At 67.7% G+C, this 17,588-nt stretch overlaps 2 protein-coding genes across 3 annotated transcripts in view; one reads left to right on the top strand and one right to left on the bottom strand.

Moving 5' to 3' along the window:
• ADRM1 (ADRM1 26S proteasome ubiquitin receptor) overlaps nucleotides 1–3,850 on the top strand; it is a 6,803-nt gene extending 2,953 nt beyond the window's left edge. Inside the window, exons 4-10 of one of the 2 annotated variants that reach the window (XM_007462259.1) lie at nucleotides 1,026–1,149; nucleotides 1,675–1,761; nucleotides 2,381–2,462; nucleotides 2,688–2,920; nucleotides 3,013–3,170; nucleotides 3,311–3,413; nucleotides 3,624–3,850. In XM_007462259.1, the coding sequence (XP_007462321.1) occupies nucleotides 1,026–1,149; nucleotides 1,675–1,761; nucleotides 2,381–2,462; nucleotides 2,688–2,920; nucleotides 3,013–3,170; nucleotides 3,311–3,413; nucleotides 3,624–3,730 (894 nt within the window). In that variant the 3' untranslated portion in view covers nucleotides 3,731–3,850. The remainder of the gene's footprint in view (nucleotides 1–1,025; nucleotides 1,150–1,674; nucleotides 1,762–2,380; nucleotides 2,463–2,687; nucleotides 2,921–3,012; nucleotides 3,171–3,310; nucleotides 3,414–3,623) is intronic. The other variant, XM_007462258.1, reaches the window with a different exon arrangement.
• Nucleotides 3,851–4,508: 658 nt separating this feature from the next.
• LAMA5 (laminin subunit alpha 5) overlaps nucleotides 4,509–17,588 on the bottom strand; it is a 57,411-nt gene continuing 44,331 nt past the window's right edge. The window contains exons 41-80 of the mRNA XM_007462282.1: nucleotides 17,287–17,517; nucleotides 16,648–16,761; nucleotides 16,299–16,426; nucleotides 16,010–16,090; nucleotides 15,692–15,906; nucleotides 15,155–15,255; nucleotides 14,740–14,920; nucleotides 14,512–14,661; nucleotides 13,981–14,132; nucleotides 13,789–13,899; nucleotides 13,486–13,597; nucleotides 12,857–13,027; nucleotides 12,485–12,681; nucleotides 12,223–12,339; nucleotides 11,961–12,115; nucleotides 11,553–11,694; nucleotides 11,354–11,456; nucleotides 10,617–10,727; nucleotides 9,635–9,814; nucleotides 9,388–9,536; nucleotides 9,138–9,308; nucleotides 8,902–9,038; nucleotides 8,663–8,816; nucleotides 8,366–8,499; nucleotides 8,130–8,292; nucleotides 7,935–8,057; nucleotides 7,692–7,840; nucleotides 7,469–7,601; nucleotides 7,249–7,395; nucleotides 7,014–7,144; nucleotides 6,755–6,919; nucleotides 6,539–6,668; nucleotides 6,314–6,459; nucleotides 6,041–6,233; nucleotides 5,785–5,949; nucleotides 5,515–5,677; nucleotides 5,257–5,390; nucleotides 5,090–5,183; nucleotides 4,784–4,918; nucleotides 4,509–4,639 (exon numbers count right to left, since the gene is read on the bottom strand). Coding sequence (XP_007462344.1) covers nucleotides 4,509–4,639; nucleotides 4,784–4,918; nucleotides 5,090–5,183; nucleotides 5,257–5,390; nucleotides 5,515–5,677; nucleotides 5,785–5,949; nucleotides 6,041–6,233; nucleotides 6,314–6,459; nucleotides 6,539–6,668; nucleotides 6,755–6,919; nucleotides 7,014–7,144; nucleotides 7,249–7,395; nucleotides 7,469–7,601; nucleotides 7,692–7,840; nucleotides 7,935–8,057; nucleotides 8,130–8,292; nucleotides 8,366–8,499; nucleotides 8,663–8,816; nucleotides 8,902–9,038; nucleotides 9,138–9,308; nucleotides 9,388–9,536; nucleotides 9,635–9,814; nucleotides 10,617–10,727; nucleotides 11,354–11,456; nucleotides 11,553–11,694; nucleotides 11,961–12,115; nucleotides 12,223–12,339; nucleotides 12,485–12,681; nucleotides 12,857–13,027; nucleotides 13,486–13,597; nucleotides 13,789–13,899; nucleotides 13,981–14,132; nucleotides 14,512–14,661; nucleotides 14,740–14,920; nucleotides 15,155–15,255; nucleotides 15,692–15,906; nucleotides 16,010–16,090; nucleotides 16,299–16,426; nucleotides 16,648–16,761; nucleotides 17,287–17,517 — 5,799 coding nt within the window. The remainder of the gene's footprint in view (nucleotides 4,640–4,783; nucleotides 4,919–5,089; nucleotides 5,184–5,256; nucleotides 5,391–5,514; nucleotides 5,678–5,784; nucleotides 5,950–6,040; nucleotides 6,234–6,313; nucleotides 6,460–6,538; nucleotides 6,669–6,754; nucleotides 6,920–7,013; nucleotides 7,145–7,248; nucleotides 7,396–7,468; nucleotides 7,602–7,691; nucleotides 7,841–7,934; nucleotides 8,058–8,129; nucleotides 8,293–8,365; nucleotides 8,500–8,662; nucleotides 8,817–8,901; nucleotides 9,039–9,137; nucleotides 9,309–9,387; nucleotides 9,537–9,634; nucleotides 9,815–10,616; nucleotides 10,728–11,353; nucleotides 11,457–11,552; nucleotides 11,695–11,960; nucleotides 12,116–12,222; nucleotides 12,340–12,484; nucleotides 12,682–12,856; nucleotides 13,028–13,485; nucleotides 13,598–13,788; nucleotides 13,900–13,980; nucleotides 14,133–14,511; nucleotides 14,662–14,739; nucleotides 14,921–15,154; nucleotides 15,256–15,691; nucleotides 15,907–16,009; nucleotides 16,091–16,298; nucleotides 16,427–16,647; nucleotides 16,762–17,286; nucleotides 17,518–17,588) is intronic.

The raw sequence follows: 17,588 nt of genomic DNA, 5'->3' as shown, positions 1-17,588 counted from the left end.
CCCCCCCAGGGTCATGAGCAGCCTGGACCAAAAGCAGGGGTGAGCCTATGTGGTGTCCCTTGTCCTGCCTCTTCTCCCGTGGTGTGCTCTGTGGGTCTCTGGGTGGCAGTGCACCAGGCCGTACCCGTACCCACTGGAAGTGGGCTTGCTTGTGCAGTGGGTGTGCACCTGCATTTGTAGTTTTGACAGAGGTTGTGCTGCTGCCCTCCCCCGGCACCTTCTGGAGCAGGGCAGGGAAGGTCTCCCCTTTGTGCTGGGTGGGGCCTGTGTTGCCCCTGCCGCAGTAGCGTGGCAGCAGCCGTGGACAGGAAGTAGACGGCGGGCGCGGCTGCGGGCCAGTGAAAGATTTGCAAACACAGACGGGGCCGTGGTTTGCCAGTCGCTGCTGTAGAGCTTGTTTCTCCACAGTTCCGCCTAGAAAAGTTGTCAGACTCACAGCAGCCACTGCATTTTCTGTTCCCCTCTGCTCTGAGGTTAGGGCTGTGTCTTGTGTGCCTCCCCCTGGCCCTCCACCCCATGACCCTGCAGGCCCACTGCACACACACTCGGTGACTCTTGGATAAATGAGTCGTGGGTGCTTTGTCTCACAGTTCTGCGGGTGCCCACAGGGTGGTGCTGCCCGATGCCCCCCTGCCCACACCCAAGTGCTCATAGGCAGCTCCCAGCTAACCCTGGAGGGCCACGGGCTGGTCAGTGGACAGTGGTGCGGTAGCAGGGTTATTTCACGGCAGTACATGTGTTGAGGGATTTGCGGTTTTAGATCGTCGCGGAAAGAACCACGTCTGGAGGGTCAGGGGCGTTGCCCTGTGCCGAGTGCTCCTCGTGCTTTAGCCTCCCCGCCTGTAACATGGGTGTTCGCACAGCCCCAGCGGGCACATCGGGCTGCTTTCCCCGTGCACCCCGCTGGGGCCTCTCCTTGCTGTGACCGTGGACAGGTGGCACCTCTCTGGGCCTCAGGTCCCTTGTCAGAATGGTTGTTGATGGGTGGCTGCTCAGCTGCGCCTGCTGCTGTGTCCTCTCCGCAGGAGCCCAAGACGGACCAGGACGAGGAGCACTGCCGGAAGGTCAACGAGTATCTGAACAACCCGCCGATGCCCGGAGCCCTGGGGGCGAGTGGGAGCGCAGGCCACGAGCTGTCTGCGCTGGGCGGTAATGGTCACCTTCCCGGATGTGCGGTGAGGTCAGAGTAGCTTTCCGCCGACGTGGATCCCTGGTGGTGCGGGCCGGTGTTTTTTTTTGTTTGTTTGTTTGGTAATTTTTTTCGGTACGTGGGCTTCTCACTGTTGTGGCCTCTCCCGTTGCGGAGCACAGGCTCTGGACGCGCAGGCTCAGCGGCCATGGCTCACGGGCCCAGCTGCTCCGCGGCATGTGGGATCTTCCCGGACCGGCGCACGAACCCGCGTCCCCTGCATCGGCAGGTGGACTCTCAACCACTGCGCCACCAGGGAAGCCCCGGGCCGGTGGTTTTTAAATGGACGTAGAGGTGTCCGGGTTAGGAGCTCCTCTCGGCAGCTCCCCGTGGTGAAGCGGTGTGCGTGCCCTGCTGCGCTGGCTCGTGTCGGGAGACACTCGCCGCACAGTTCGGGGCAGCCGAGGTGGGGGCCGGCCCCTGGACCGTGGCAGCGGGCGTGCGCACAGCTGGAGGCCCGGGCCTGAGCACCTCCTGTCTTCCAGGTGAGGGCGGCCTGCAGAGCCTGCTGGGGAACATGAGCCACAGCCAGCTCATGCAGCTCATCGGCCCCGCCGGCCTCGGAGGACTGGGTAAGGGGCCGCGGGCCTGCGGGAGCCTTGATTTGGGAGTTGAACACCTTGCAGCTTCTCGTTGGCTCTGAGCGACACCTGTGAATGTTCTGTGCCCTGGCCTCCCTGGGGAGGGGCCTGGTTTGTCTTAGGGTTTGACCTGGGAGCTGGGTGGGCAAGGCCTTCCAGGGCCCCCAGGGAGGGCCCAGTTCCATACTTCGGGGGAGCATGGCTGGCTGAGGTGCCGGGCCTGAGAACGCGTGCTCGGGGCCCCTGGTCTCCTGGGTTGGCCTGCCTGCTGCCAGCTCCTGTCGGGCTCGTGTTGTATTTCTGGAACACTTCGGAAACGCTGGTTACTTTGTACGGGATTTGAACTCCATGTTACCTTGAACCCAGGTGCATTAGTAGGGTCACGGGATGGAGAAGTGATCTAATTTAGCAGATTCAGCTACCAGGACACACCTGAGTAGTCGCTGCTCCTGGGCCCCCGTGGGCCCGCTGTGGTCACCACCCTCCCCTGCTCGGCCACTGGCTTTAGTGCGGGGCCTTTCTGCTCCTGCGGGGGGCGCGGGCGGGGGCGGGCCGGGCCGGCCCTCAGGCTGGGCGTGATGTGTGAGCTGTGTCTCCTTGCTCCTGGTAGGTGGCCTGGGGGCACTGACGGGGCCAGGCCTGGCCAGCCTACTGGGGAGCGGAGGGCCTCCAGCGAGCAGCTCTTCCCCCAGGTGAGCCTCACGCTGCGCATCTGGCATGGCCTAGTGTCCCCTCCTCCACGGGGGCCGGACGTAGGAGGTGCCGAAGGACAAAATAGGCATCTGGGGAGGGTCCGTCCCTTTTTGTGGTTCAGGCTCTCCCGGGGCCCTGGCAGCACGAGGACTGGGGCAGGACCGATGCGTTGTGGCGCCTTGGTGGGCGCGTAGCCGCTGCAGCGCTGGCCTCACTCTTCCCAGCTCCCGGAGCCCGTCAGCAGCGGTCACCCCGTCCTCCACCGCACCTTCCACGCGTACCACCCCAGCCCCCTCCGCTCCAGCAGCTGCCTCGGTGAGCAGCCCGAGCCCCGCGCCCAGTCCAGGTAATGGAGCCAGCACGGCAGCCAGCCCGACCCAGCCCATCCAGCTGAGCGACCTTCAAAGCATTCTAGCCACTATGAACGTGCCGGCCGGGCCAGGAGGCGGCCAGCAAGGTAACACGTGCTCCTCGGCCCCAGGCTGGGGGGTGAAGGTGCCCGCTGCCCACTGCCCTCCCGCCCGCTGATGGCCACCTGCTGTGCCCCAGTGGACCTGGCCAGCGTGCTGACGCCCGAGATCATGGCCCCCATCCTTGCCAACGCGGATGTCCAGGAGCGCCTGCTGCCCTACCTGCCGTCGGGGGAGTCACTGCCACAGACGGCGGAGGAGATCCAGAACACGCTGACCTCGCCCCAGTTCCAGCAGGTAGGCGCGTGGCCCGGGTGCCCCGCTGTGTGCTCGGCGTGGGGGACACTGCCCACTGCAGCACGGCCCCCCTAGCGCTGAGCGCCCCGCCCCTCCCCCAGTGCTCTGCATGGACTCAGGCGCCTGGCTCTTCCCTGCAGGCCCTGGGCATGTTCAGCGCGGCCTTGGCCTCGGGGCAGCTGGGCCCCCTCATGTGCCAGTTTGGGCTGCCTGCAGAGGCCGTGGAGGCCGCCAACAAAGGCGGTAAGTACTTGTCCCTCCGCCTCAGTCGAGGCAGAGGTGGTTTTCTCCTTGCATTTGAAAGAAAAGGCCTCCCCTGTTTGTTTGTGGAGCACGGGGCTGCCTTGTCCCCATGGCCCTGGCCTCCGTCTGATTTTCACCTCCCAGCCCCCTGGTCAGCAGGGCCAAGCCAGGGCCTAGAAAGGTCATCTCATGCTTTTAAATTCGTTTTAGATGTGGAAGCATTTGCCAAAGCCATGCAGAGCAGTGCCAGCCCCGAGCAGCAGGAGGGTGGCGGGCAGGACAGGAAGGACGAGGAGGAGGACATGAGCTTGGACTGAGTCGCCTGCCGTCGGAGGGCTGGCCGCCTGGCCGTGCAGCCTCAGCAGGGGCGTGTGAGCACGCCCCTCCCACCTCTGTCCCAACTTGCTCATCAATAAAAGTCTTCTCTTTTATCTGCCAACTCAACTCTGGTTTGCGTGCCCGGGATGGGTCACGACGGCCCCATCCGTCCCCCTGTCATCAGCCCGCCGGGAGCTGGTGCGGGAAAAGCCCCTCCAGGTCCCGCTTCTGACTGACTGAGGGACGGGCATGCTGGGGGAGGGGCTCCGCACCTGAGCGCTCTGCTCGCCTCGGCCCTCCAGACAGACCCGCTGGACTGCTTTTCTTTTTCTCCATTAAAAGTCGACACTCGGTTACATAGAAGTGACTTTAATTTTTGTTTCAAGAAGCAGGGATGAATGACTTACAGAGCTCCCATTAAAAATTGGTGGAAGGGAAATGTCATAGTTAAACTGAAAGATAAAAAGTATAAAACCCCCATTTTGCAGTGTTTTACCCTTTCCCTTAGAAAGTCAGACATAACTTAAACCATTCCCAGAAATAAGACTCACCACCCGGAGAATCTGGAGTCTACATGAACAAACATACACAAACCATCTAAAAAACTTGGCCGAGGGCGGTGTTGTCAGCAGGTTGTGTGGAGGGGCTGGGGGTTCCAGGGTGGGGAAGGACCCTGCCCGATGGGGCGGCCTGCCTGGCGGCTCCGGGCCTGGGGGCTCTGAAGACCCCCTCCTGGCTGCTGGAGCTAGTGGCTGGGGTCCCAGAGGGGCAGCTGTGCTACGTGGCTGGGCAGCCACTGGCCCCCACTGCCCCCTGCACGCCCGCAGCACCAGGCCAGGAGACCAGGGCCTGGTTCACCACCAGGTTCCGCATGCAGCCGCGGTAGGCGGGAGGCCGCGTCCAGGGCTCTGGGGGTGGGGGAGGGAGGGAGACGGGTTGGAGCAGAGGCCGGCACCCCACCAGGCATCGGTCTCCCCGCCGGGGTGGAAAGCAGGGTGACCCCAGTGCCTGGTCCCCAGGGACAGCCTTCCTCCCTCCCACTGCCCCCAGGCCGAGGCCACACTCACCAGGCAGGCCCCCGAGGTACAGCGGCACTGGGGCGTCAGCTGGGGCGGCCGGCGCGGGGCCCAGGGTGTGGTTGCTCTGCAGGTCCACCTCCAGCCGCAGCCTGTTCCCGCCTTTGGTCACTGCCGGGCACAGGTTCCTTGTGGCCGGGCCAGGGGGGGCCCCTCACCAGGCAGCCACAGGGCCAGGGGCCCTTTGCCCCTTTGCTCCGGCTTTTGAGTCCCTGCCCGACCCCTGCCCCAGGGGTCTACAGCTGCCCCCAGCGGGGTTGCGGTCAGGAGGGCCCAGCTCACCTGCTAGGTGGTGCCACTGCCCATCACACAGTGCCTCGGGGAGCGTCACCAATGTGGAGAACTCGCCTGAACCGTCGTCCGCCCGCAGCAGGACCTGGGGCGGCAGCGGGTCAGGAGGGCCCTACCAACCCAGATCTCGCCCTGAGGCTGCGGCCCAACCCACTCACCTGCCTCCCCAGCACCCGCAGCTCCAGGTAGGGGGGCGCTGGGCCCCGACCCAAGTGGAAGACAAGGCCGGCGGCTGTCTGGGGCCGCACCTCCAGCTCCAGGCCCAGGTCAGGCAGTGTGGCCCCCAGGGTGTCTGCAGGGAGGGGCCGTGAGAGGAGGAAGGCCTCGGCCCCAGGACCCCCCCGCCCCGTTCTGGGCGTCACTCCCACCCCAGCCCAGGCACGTAGGGGACTGGGGGACGCCAGCAGGGGACAGACCTAGAGTGATGGCTCCCCCGCTGCCTGCAAAGAACAGGCCCTTCTCCAGGGGACCGGAGAAGCAGGGTGTGGCCCCCACCACCCGGGTGGGAGCCCCCAGGAGTTGCCCGTCCAACCTCAGTCTCTTCACACAACCGCTGAACCCGGAGCGGCTGATGGCCACCTGTGTGGGCACAGAGGGGTGAGCTCAGTCAGGTGCCTGGGGTGCCGAGGAGGGCGGAGAGCGTCCAGCGGGGCGGGGGTGGGAGGCTGGGGCGAGGCGGCTCTCACCGGAAGTCGCGGGCTGTGGCCGCCAGCAGGGAGGCCCCCCACAAAGAGAGTGTGTGGCCGGGGGCCTTCCTCCCCTTGGTGCTGCCGGCCCGGCCCCTCCCGGCTCTGGGCCCAGACCCCGTCCGTCACCAGCTGGATCCGAGTCTTCTCCCAACGCACGGACACCTGGGAGTGGGGAGGCACGTCAGGATGGGAGCCCGCAGGGCCAGCGCCCCACCCCGCCCCGCCCCTGCGCCCCCTCCCCCCAGCCCCTCACTGTATGCCACCGGCCAGTCCGTGAACGCTGGCGGCTCTGGACACGGAGCTGGGGCCCAGGGCCTTCCGTCTGAGCGACAAAGCGTCCGTGGCTCAGGAAGAGGGCTAGGGAAGGGCTGCTGGCCGTCAGGGGGGCAGCGAAGAGCAAGAGCCCTCGGGGGGCGTCCGGGCGGATGAGCATGGAGAGCTGCGACCTGGAAGCCAGGCGGGGGCGTCAGCATCGGCTGCCCCTCCCCCAGCAGCCCCCTCTCCCCACCGCCGCCCCTAGCCTTACCAGTCACTGGTGGGGGGCGGGACATGTGCAAACTCCAGGTGACTGGACAGGGGACCCCCAAACTGGTAGGCGTCTCGTATGGCCCTGCGGGGCCGGGGTGGCGAGCAGGGAGCGTCCTGGGCGGGCTGCCGGCTGCGGCGGGAGGCCTGGGGGGTCGGATGGGGATGAGGGAATGCAGGAATGCATGGAAGCCACCTTCTGCCTACCCCAGCCCCATGTCTCCACCTTTGTGGCCCGCAGTCCTTGCGGGCTCTGCTCTGGCGCCTGGGTGCGAGGGGCCGGGACGCAGCCTGAGCTCACGTTGATGCCCTCCAGGTTCTGCTGCAGGTCCAGCACGCGCTGCGGCCCCAGGAGCCTGCGGAGGGCAGGGGGTATGTGCGGGTCGGTGCTGGGCCGGGCCGGCGGGTCATCGCCAGCCCTCCCGGGGCCCGCTCAGCTCACCGCAGTACGAAAACGTTGCTTATGCAGCCACTGAAGTTACGGAGGGCGTCGGACTTGGGCAAGCCCCCCAGGAAGAGCTGACTCGACCCCTCAGGCTGGGGCTGGGGCCACGGCCCCCGGTGGGGCCTCATCTCCTGAAGCTGGTCGTCCACATAGAGCCAGACCCTGGCGAGGAGAGCAGTGTTTCCCCCGCCCTGCCCCCCCGCCCCCCGGCTCTACTGCGCCCCCTCCCTGGAGAGGCCAGGTAAGCCGGACTCACCCCGTGGTGTTGCTGTAGAAAGTGACATAATGGGGGGCCCCGTCGGCAAAGCCTCGTCGCGTTTTCACCTCGGTCCTTGCAAGCCGGAGGGTCACGTGGCCCTGCTGCAGGGACACCTCGCATGGCCCGGTCTGGGGACAGTGGCTGGGTCAGCGGGCCAGGCCGGGGGCCCAGACTCCCTCCCTTGGGCCACCAGCCCCGCCCTGCTGCCCCAGAGGTGGCGGGGCGGACGCACCGGGGACTCTCGGTGGAAGAGCAGAGCGCTGTCCTGGCTGCTGCGGAAGCCGAAGCCGGAGTAGATGTTGCCCGTGAGGGGCACAGCGTTGCTGGGGAGCGCCAGGCGCAGATAGCCGTGGCCGTGGAAAGTCATGGCCCGTCCCACCTGCAGGCAGGGCGACCGTGAGGGCCCGTGGCGGCCGGAGAGGGTGCGCAACTGGGGGAGGGAGGGGGCTCACCAGCAGGTCAGCAGTGCAGCCGGAGCTGATGCCCGTCGTGTTCAGCCTCTTGAGATCCACGTACTTGCCCAGAGCTTTGATGCCCTTGATGCAGCCGCGTACCGAGCCTCCGGAGGGGAAGAGCCGCCGCAGGCTGCGGGGACGGTCCACGGGACGAGCGTCAGGCGTGGCCTCTCCTGGGCCCTGCCCGCCACGCCCGCCCCACCCCAGGGCCAGTGCTCACCTCGGGGGCAGCTGGCTGGGTGGCACGCCCCCCAGGTAGTAGGCGTCGGCCAGCTCCAGCGTGCTGTCCTGCTCCACGCTGAAGACCGTGGTCCTCTCCACGCGCACCAGCACGCGCTTCCGGCTGCCCCCCAGCAAGAACACCTGGATCTGGGAAGCGCCAGCACGGGGTGGTACCTTCAGGGCGAGAGCTGCGACCCCCCTGCCCCTCCCCACGCCGGGCCCTCCCCAAGCCCGGCCCTACCGCCTTGCTGGTCGTGGTCAGAGGCGGCGGGCGCTGCAGCGGGTCGGCCTCCTTCAGGCCCGCGCCAAAGTCGTAGAGAAACACGAGGCTGCCTTCCCGCACGGCCAGGCACAGGAACTGGTCCTGGGGGGGGAGGGGAGGGTCAGCGTGGGCCGGGCGGGCTGGCGGGCCGGGCCGTGGGGACGGTGGACGTGCCTGGTGCCGCAGGAAGAAAAGGATCCCGCTGTAGGACACAAGCCGCAGCTCCTGGTCGAAGCGTTTGGTGTTGCTCAGCTGGCTCTCCACGCTGATGCGGGCAAAGCCGGAGCCGTCCAGGTAGGAGCCGTCCGTGAGCCACGGGTCCCCAGTCGACTTGGAGCTGCGGGTCAGAGGGGGCGGGGTCAGCTGAGGGCGGGGCGGGCTGCGGTGAGGGGGGGTCAGGCCGCACGTACCGCGCACAAGGCTTATCCACGGCTGTGTCCAGCTGGAAGGTCTTCTCGAAGTTGTAGAGACTGACCACCTCTTCGTTCAGCGTGTCCAGCTCGATGCAGCCCCGGTAGCCGGGAAAGCGCAGGGGTTCGGGGGGCTGTGGGCACAGCGCACGGTCAGGGAGCCTCCCTGCCCAGGACAGACCCAAGGGGAGGAACTCGGGCTACAGCACGACGGACCGAAGCCAGACCCTGAGCAGGACTTCCTGGGACAGGGGTGCAGGGCGGGGTGGCCGCGCACCCAAGCCCCACCGGGCTCACCGTGAAGTTGCCAGGGTAGCCTCCCACGTAGAACACAAAGTCATCCGGCTGCACACTGAGCAGCCCTTCGACCCCAGGGGCCACCGTATCACCCTTGGTCTCTTGGACCATCTGATTCTCCACCGTGACAGACATATGGCCAAACTGGAGGGTCCTGAGGGCAGAGGTCAGAGAGGGAGGCGTGGCCACGCGGCCACACCTGGCGGTGGGGGGAGCACCACGAGGGCCGGGCCTCCCACCTGTCAATGCTGACGGCTGCGAACTCTTCCCCGATGTCCTCGTCGATGCTGAGGGCCGTGGGGCCTGCCCCCCCAAGGCGGTACACCCAGTGCACCTTCTGGCCACGCAGAGCCACACCCATGTAGTCGCCGGTGGCCTGTGGCGGCAGGAGACTCAGCGGGACAGGGACCCGGCGTGGGCCACCCGCTCCGGCCTGGCGCCCGGCTCCACCCAGCCCACCGAGCCCGCCCGCTACCTGGCGGCTGCCCATGTACAGCACAAACTGGTCCCCGGCGACCTGGTCGGGCGGCGGCTCTGGGCTCTGCAGGTAGAACTTGAGGGCGGTGTAAGAGGCGAGGCTGGCGAGGTCCCGAGGGGTGCGCAGCTGCACCCCTGAGCTACCGTTGAACTTCATGGGCACCTTGACCTGAGGGGGAGCACAGAGCCCATCAGCGTCTGCCTCCTGGTCTCCCAGACGCCCACCTGGCCCTGGCACTCGCACCCACCTTATCGGCAGCACCCCGGGCCTGGGCAATGAGCTCCCGCACGCGGCCGATGCTGGCCGACAGGGCCAGGCTGGCGTTGTGCGTCCCACGGTTCTGCAGGAGGCTCAGCTTGGCCAGCAGCTGCGGCAGCGTCTTCTCCAGGGTGGACACTGCAGCGGGGGGAGTGGATGTGGGGAGGCAGCCCTGAGCCCCTGGCCTCCCCACCCCGGCCCGCCCTCTTGTCAGGGCACCGCGCGCCAGGGCCCACCTGAGCGGCCTGCGTCGAGCACCACCTGGCCCAGGTCCTGGCTCTGCAGGCCCTCGTACTGGCCCTGCCACCGCTCCACGTTTTTCTGCATGTCTTGAAGCCGGGACTGCACGCGGGCGGCCGTGTCCTGGGCTTCGGTGACCACGGCCTTGGCGTGGGCTATCTTCTTGCTTGTCTCGTCTGCGGCAGGCAGTGTGCAGGCTCAGCGGGGGGCAAGTGAGGACCATCGGGGGGCCTCATCCCCATCTGGGGAGACCACTATAGACCCCCATGCCAAGACCAGCAACAGGGACGTCACCCCCGCCCCCGATCTCCTGAGAGCCTCAGGGCGGTGGAAACGCACCCTCCGTCCTCTCCCAGACGGCCCCTCCTGTGCCAGCCTCTCTCGCCACAGCTGGGTCACCCAGTGTCGGCTCAGCCCCGCCTCCCCATGGCCCTCCCTACCCCCACCAACACCATCTCTCCCGAGCGCCCCCCCCCGCTTCCCAGAGTCCCCGTGGCCCCAACCCAGGCTTGTGGGGAAGGTCGACTCTCGAGTCGGCAGGGATCCCTCCTCTGCCCTGAGCCCTCCCGGCCCCCCGGCTCCTGAGCCCTCAGCTCCAGCCACTCTGGCTTCTGCTGCTGCCTCCACCTCCCCCAGGTGCCCCAAGTCCCTGCCGCACACTCCCGCCTGCTCCGCGCCACCTCTCTCCGCACGCTCCCTGCCCCTTCCAGTTCTCACTTGCTGCCCGGGGCTACGTTCGTTTGGCGTCTGTCTCCGACCAGAAGCGAATCCCCAGGGCTGGGGAGGGTCCCCAGGGTTGGAGCTGCCCACACGGGGGTCCCCCTCAGCTGCCCCGGCCACCACTCCAGACGGCACAAGTGTGAACATGTCCCCCATCAGAGCCTACTGGACAGGCTGGCTGATGTCTATCCGGGCAGGTGTCTCTTCAGCTCTGGAGACAAGCAGTGAGGGCGGGGGCAGGAAGGAGACCCATCCTACCTGTGTCCATAGCCAGCATGGCCTGCACCTCCCGGAGTCGGGCCGCCAGCTGTTCCTTCCTGGCCCAGGCATCGCGGAGCCGGGTCCCGGTGCCCTGGAGGGTGGCCCACGCTGTGGGGCAGGCAGCCTCAGTCCCAAGGAGCCCCCGCCCCCAGAGTACAGGTGCAGCCTATTTCAGCCCTCCCTCCTGACCAGCGAGGATTAAGGCTCACGTGCACACGGTCAGATGGAGACATCTGGACACGAGGGCCCTCGGCTCAGGGGGTGGCACTGGCGCCCAAGTCTTGGGGCAGCCTCCTGGGCCCACAGCCAAGGCAATTATTTCCATTTTACAGGTGAAACAATGGCGGCTCAGAAAAGCTGAGCCGTTGCTCGTGGCCACCAGTGCCCTGAGGTGCTAGCAGCAGAGGGCGCACCCCACTGCCCGCTCCCCACCTGCTCCTTGACGGCCTGGCACACACAAAGACTGGCACGCACACGGCCCTCAGCCAGGACAGCAGGAAAACCGTCAGCCGGGCCCCACGTCCCCTTCCCCAGGCCCTCCCACGTCCTGGGGGCCTGTCACGAGGCCAGCGTGGGTGGTGGGCCTTCGCAGAGCTCCCAGGGACGCACTTGCCGAGCAGTGGGGAGAATTCCCAGAGGGCAGCCGCGACCCTGATTCACACGGTGACGACCCACGTGGCCGGAAGGTGAGGGTCCCCACAGAGGCCGGACGCCCAGCTGGACCCGGCACTCACCGAGGCCCAGCCTCCGCTGCTCCCCAAGGACGGCCTCCTCCAGGGCACTGCTGTCTGCCAGCAGCTCCCGGGCTCGGGACGCCAGGCCCCGCTGCACGACTACCTGTAGACACAAACAGGATGCAGTTCACACCTGCCCGGTGGAGCTGCCAAGGAACAGGGGCTCCCGCCGGGGCTGTGGGGGGCGTCAGGGCCTCACCGCCCATATACGGCTCGCCTGCTGCTGTGCCTGGCCGGCGGCACCCTCGGCGGCCTGCACGGCTTGCAGAATGCTGCTGTAGGTGTTGGCGGCCTCGACGGCCCGCTGGATGAAGTGGTCCTGGTTGACTCCCTGGATGATGCTGTGAGGGGAAGTGGGGAGGATCCCAGGGTGCGGGTGGGGGGGTCCGCCCACCTCACGGGCCTCCACCCGCCTGGCGGCTCTAGACTCCCGGCCTTGCACCGCCCTGTGTGCCTGTCCTGCTTCTTCCTGCCACCCTGGGCCCAGACTTCTGCCCGGCCCCTGCAGGGACACCGGCCTCTCCTTCTAAGAGCCCTCCCAGACCAGCTATGCCACCTCCAGGCCCTGGCTGCACGGCCCTCCGGGCACCCTCTTTGGGCCCTGTACCTGGAAAGGTTGAGCGCCAGCTGGTCCAGCTGCCACGCGTGGGCCTCGGCGGCCTCCACCAGGTCTACCCTGCTGCTCGCCGGGGAGAAGGCCCGCATCTTCTCGAGCAGTGGCGTCCGGGCCCCGTCCAGGCTGGCAGCAAGGTGCTCGTACTCCTGGGGATGGGTGGGCTTAGGTGGGACCCTTGTCCCCATCCCCTACTCACCGCCACCTGATCTGCCCCCGCCCAGCGTGCAGCTCTCTGGGAGGGGATGGTGCTCACCTCCTTGGCCTGGTCCATGCCGCGCAGAAGCTCAGTGAGCCTGACCAGGGTGTCTCTGGCGGCCTGTAGGGTGGCCCCCAGAGTGGCGTTGTCCCGGAACAGCTCCTGTTTCCGTTGCTGGAGACGATGGGGAGTGAGGAGGACATGACAGAACAAGGATGAGGCAGGAAAATAAAGGGGTGGGGTGACGGAGTAGCAGATGATGAATATGAGAGCGAGGGGGAGGGGGCGGGGCTGGGGGCCCGCGGGGCAGGCTCCCTACCAGGGCTTCCTCCAGCCGCTCCTGGTTGCGGCTGTTGAGCTCCTCCGCCTCCCGTGTAGTGCCCACCGCCCTGTTCAGGGCTTCCCGCAGGTCCATGAGTCCGGCCTCGTGCTGGGCCAGCTGGTCTCGGGTGCGTGCTACCAGCGCCTGGTTCCTCTCCCAGCGCCTGGTCAGCTGCTCCTGCACACGGGCCAGCACTGGCCAAGGCCCAGTGCAGGAACGGTCACTTGGGCAGTGACTCCTGGTGCCTGCCAGTCCCCGTCCACCCTCCCAAGCTGACGGGATGCCACTCCAGGCTGATCTCAGCCCCAGAGCCCCCAGCCAGGTCCTCACCCCTCCCGTCTCTGCCCTGCTGGGGCTGACACCACTCACGTCTCTGGGCCTCCGCCAGCTCAGCCTCAGCGGCGGCTCGCGGAACCCCCAGGTCACGGGCCCGCATCTCCCAGAGCAGCCGCTCCACCTCAGCCAGTGTCCGGCGCAGCTGCTCACCCGATAGGGCTGAGGCATTGGCTGGTGACAGGCGGTCCGTCTGGGACTCGAGTTCTGTGTGGGTTTGGGAAACGGGCTGTCAGGGCCCGGGGCTGGCCTGCTGCCCGGGCACACCTCTGCCGCTAGCTTCCGAGCCAGAAATGCCCAGCCAAGCATCTTCAGATAACCCCTGTGTAACCTGGCGTGCCCTGGACGGCCCCCAGAGCTCCTGGCTCCAGGCCGCGACTTGCAGGTATGCCCGGCCCTCTTGCCCACACCTCCTCACCTCCCAGGGCTCCCCCCCCCAGTATCCCCACCACTGCCGTCTGCTTAGCCCGTGGGTGGGGGCACTGGCCCGTCTTGCAGGGCCCGCGTGCCCCCACCTCCCAGCATGGGCCCACTGTTTCCGTGGCCGAGGCCCATCTCCCTGTTGTCTAAACATCCAAACGTGCCGGTTCTTCAAGGCCGAGCCCCCTGGAGGCACAGCCCCTGCCCTGACTCTCCCCGCCCTGCCCAGGTGGGCCAGCCCCTACCGCTGAGGGCGTGGTCCACAGCCCGGACGGCTGCCAGCAGCGTCTGTGCCCGGCGCAGCGTGGCCTCGGTGCCGTCCAGAAGCTGGCCGGCCTGGGCTCGGGCCCCTGTGGCCTGTGGATGGAGTACCCGTCAGGCTTCGAACCTGAGCTGCGCGCCAGGGGCGAGGCTGGACGGTTGGGGCCTGGGGAGAGGGGCCTCTTGGGGAGGAGCCTGCTGAGAGGGAGCAGTCCCGGGGAGGGGCTTTCCTGGACGAGGAGCATTCCAGGGGGTGGTCTCTGGGGCAGGGCTCCCCAAGCGCCTGCCTGGCCATCCAGCTGCTGCACATCCTGCCCGAGGCTCGAGGTCTGTCGTTCCACTGCCTCCAGCTGCTGTGCAGTCTCATGACGGGGGCCAGGGGGTTTCCGGAGCTGGCTCTGCGGGAGGGGGAGGTGAGAGCCTGAGACCTGGGAAGGGGAGGCTGGGGGGCCGGGCCGGGCTGGGCCTGCAGGTCGTACCTGCAGGTCGACGATGGAGGCGTTCAGCCTGTGCAGCCGGGCCCAGACCGTGGAGCTGGCATTGACGCCTCGCAGCTGCTCCCGGATGGCAGGGGGGAGAGCGCCGGCCCGCTCCAGGTTGTCCAGGAGCAGCACCACACAGTGGTCACACACTGCGGGCAGGGGGCAGGTGGGCGTGGGGTGAGGGGTGGGCCTGAGGCCACCGGGGAGTCATGGGGTCGGCGAGCTAGAAGCGGGTCACTAGGGGTCACGGAGATGGAACGGGGTACTGAGCTGGGCTGAGGGTGATGAGGTTAGTGGGTGCCAGAGATCAGCGTGGGGGTCTCAGGGTCAACAGGAGGACAGCCGTGGGGTCTCTCAGAAAATTGAGGAGCGCTGGGACCAGAGAACTGATCTGGAGGTGGAGGTGAACGTCGGGGTCACCAAGTCAGCATGGCACTGGGACCGGCACCATCCCAGATGGAGTTGGGAGGGGCGGGGGAGCCGGGTGTGGCCAGGCGGCCGGGGGCAGTGGGGAGGGCAGGGACACACCTTCACAGTGCACGCCGTGGCCCCCAGGCCCTCCTGGCATGGGCACCTGGTGCTGGTGGCTGCAGGTGTCACAGCGCTCCCCACTGAGCCCCTGGGGGCACGTGCAGCGGCCCGTGTGCACGTCACAGGGGCCGCCCTGGCACTGGCAGCCTGGGGTGGGAGGGATGGGGTGAGTGGCCGGCTGAGGGCCCTGGGGTACTCCTCGCTGCCCCGCCGGCCCGCACTCACTCCTGCAGCCCTGCTCAGGGAGCCCCCAGTGGCCGGGGGCACACTGGCGGCACTGGGGACCCCCAGTCCCTGGCCGGCAGGGGCACTGCCCACTCTGGGGGTGGCATTCGGAGCCCTCGGCAGCTGGTCCACAGGCGCATGGGCGGCAGCCCCCGCAGCCCTCAAAGCCGAAGTGTCCTCCCTGGGGGCACAAACTGCAGTCAGGGCTCTGCCCAGCTCTTAAGACCCAGCTTCCTTCAGCCCTGAGAGCCTGCCCCTCCAGCCATGACGTCCTGCCCCTACACCCATACCCCATCCCTCTGGCCCCGAGCCCCACCCCTACACCAGGGCCCCGCCCCACAGCCACAAAACCCCACCCCCACACCAAGGCCCCACCCACAAAATCAAGGCCCCCACCCCACCCTGGCAGCTCTACCTGACAGTGGTCGCAGCGCTGACCGGTCACACCCGCTTTGCACAGGCAACGCCCACTGTGGGGATCACAGGCCTCTGTCCCACACGGGGAGCAGTCACACCCTGCAGAAGGGTGGCAGTGACAGTAGCCCTGACCCCCACCCCAGCCTCTTCCCTCCCACCCTGGGAAGCCCTTACTGGGCACCTACTCCACATGCATCTCCATCCTGCCCCAAGTGAAGCCCCCAGACCCTCACTTTCCATCACCTCCCTGCTCCACCTAGGTCCAAACCACGCAGCTGCCCGCTCACCGGCCCATTGTGCCCACCTCCCCTGCAGCCTGGGCTCAGCCAGATGACCTGTCAGAGCCCTCACGGGGTGCCCTCCCTCAGGAGAGGTCAGAGTCCCCAAATGACCCTCGGCCTGGCGGTGGGGTCGCCTGACCCTGAGTCCTGGGGGCCTGGTCAGGTCCACCCTGTCCACTCTGGGCCCGGCCCAGGACACAGCCTGCTCCGGGGGGGACAACCAGAGGCCCCTCAGCCCCGCCCTCCCTGCCTACGGGTGCAGTTGCCGGGCAGCAGGGCGTTGCCGTAGAAGCCGGGGGCGCAGCTCTCGCAGCGGGGCCCGGTGGTGTGGCGCAGGCAGCCGCGGCAGGCACCCGTCAGGGGGTCGCAGTCGCTGAAGAGCATGTTGGGGTCGCCGTTGCCGCTGCAGTCGCAGGGCTGGCACGAGCTGCCCAGCACCAGGGGGTTCCCAAAGAAGCCGGGTGCGCACCTGGCGGGGTGGGATCAGTGGCTGGCGCTGGCAGGCAACGCAGCGTCCCCGGGGCCATGCACGCAGATCCCGCCCCAGTCAGGCACCCGCCCGCCCAGCTCACCGCTCGCAGGAGGCCCCAGCATAGCCGGGTTTGCAGAGACACTGGGCACGGCCACCTCGCAGGATGCAGCCCGTGGCAAAGCTGCAGAGATGGTGGTGGTCGTTACGCCCCAGCACGCTCCAGGTGAGCACCAGTCCCCACCTCATGGGCCCACCCCGGATGCCCCGGCCTCCACAGAGGGCAGTGCTGACCCAACCAGGAAGGGGGTGGTGGTATTCCATTCCAGGTCTTTAAGGACTTTGGTCCACCAGTCAATGGTCGGGGCCCTGGAGCGGGTGGCCCAGCTTACTTGTTGGAAGGCACAGCCAGGGGGCAAGGGCAGCTGATGCAGGGGGCCGCAGGGTCCTCAGATCCACTGCGCACGAAGCCGGCCTGGCAGCGCTCGCAGTGGTCACCCTCGGTGTTGTGCTGGCAGCCCTGGGGCAGAGGGGACAGATCAGCACCGACGGCGGAGACCTCGCTTCCTGCCAGCTCCCTCACCCCCACCCTGCAGGACTCCGCACACTGCCAGCAGGCCCTGCCCAGGGCACCTCCCCTCCCCCAGGCCTCAGCGTACCCGTAACTACTGACCAAAGGCCCCCTGGTCTTCCCTACCCTGCGCCTCTGGCGGCTGCCCTCCCCTGCGGGGCCCCACTCACCACGCAGACACCCGAGCCAGGGAGGCAGCGGTCTGAGTGGCCATGGCACTGACAGGGGATGCAGCGACCCAAAAAGAGACCTTTGACGTCCCGGTAGTAGCCAGGGGCACATTCCTAGGGGCGGGTGGGCATCAGCAGTCAGGAAAGGAGGCGGGGCCAGCCTGGTATGGGGGCAGGCCGGGGACCATGCTCCTGAGCCTGACCGACCACTGAAGGCACAGAGTCACAGCCTACAAGCCACGCAGATGCCTCGGGCTCAGGGGAGCCCTGGTCTCCTCCAAACACCTCTTCCAGGCGGGCGGAGGGAGAGGAGGGGGGGTCGGTGGATGCTGTCTGGGTAAACCGTGGACGTGGGACGGACTGGGCACTGAACAGATGAAGAGCAGCTGTGTGCACGGGGGGCCGGGCAGGGGGCAGGTGACAGCAGATTAACAGACGGATGAGCAAGCGGCCGGCTCAGCCTGTTGTGGGAAGATCAGCTGCCGGGAGCGTGATACCCAGCTGGTAGGAGGAGGGGTGGGGTGAGATGGAGACGGAGGCCAGGCGTGGACGCTTAGGGGAGGGTGGACGTGCGCGCGTGGGGCAGGGCGACCGGTCGGCGGCAGCCCGGCAGCCCGGTGCCTGCCCCCGCCACCTCACCTGGCATGAGTCCCCGCGGTAGTTGGCAGGGCACATGCACAGCTCCACGTTGCTGGCCGGAGGTCCCCCGCCCACCTCGCTGGCCACCTCCAGCGCCACCCTCCGCAGGGAGATGGCCGAGGAGGTCTGTGAGAAGAGGGCGCGGATGTGCAGCTGCTCCAGGCCGGCCAGCACCATCATGAGCTCCTCACGGGACACGGCGCTGTGCGTCTCCATGTGCCGGAAATTGCCCTGTGCGGCCACGACAGGGCCTCAGTGCGGCCACCGCAGCGGGAGCCCAGGACAGACCCTCCCGCGGGGGG

This window comes from Lipotes vexillifer, unplaced genomic scaffold, assembly GCF_000442215.2.
Source record: "Lipotes vexillifer unplaced genomic scaffold, Lipotes_vexillifer_v1.1 scaffold1798, whole genome shotgun sequence".
Taxonomy (NCBI): Eukaryota; Metazoa; Chordata; class Mammalia; order Artiodactyla; family Lipotidae; genus Lipotes; species Lipotes vexillifer.
This window is presented reverse-complemented; position numbering and strand designations above follow the sequence as displayed.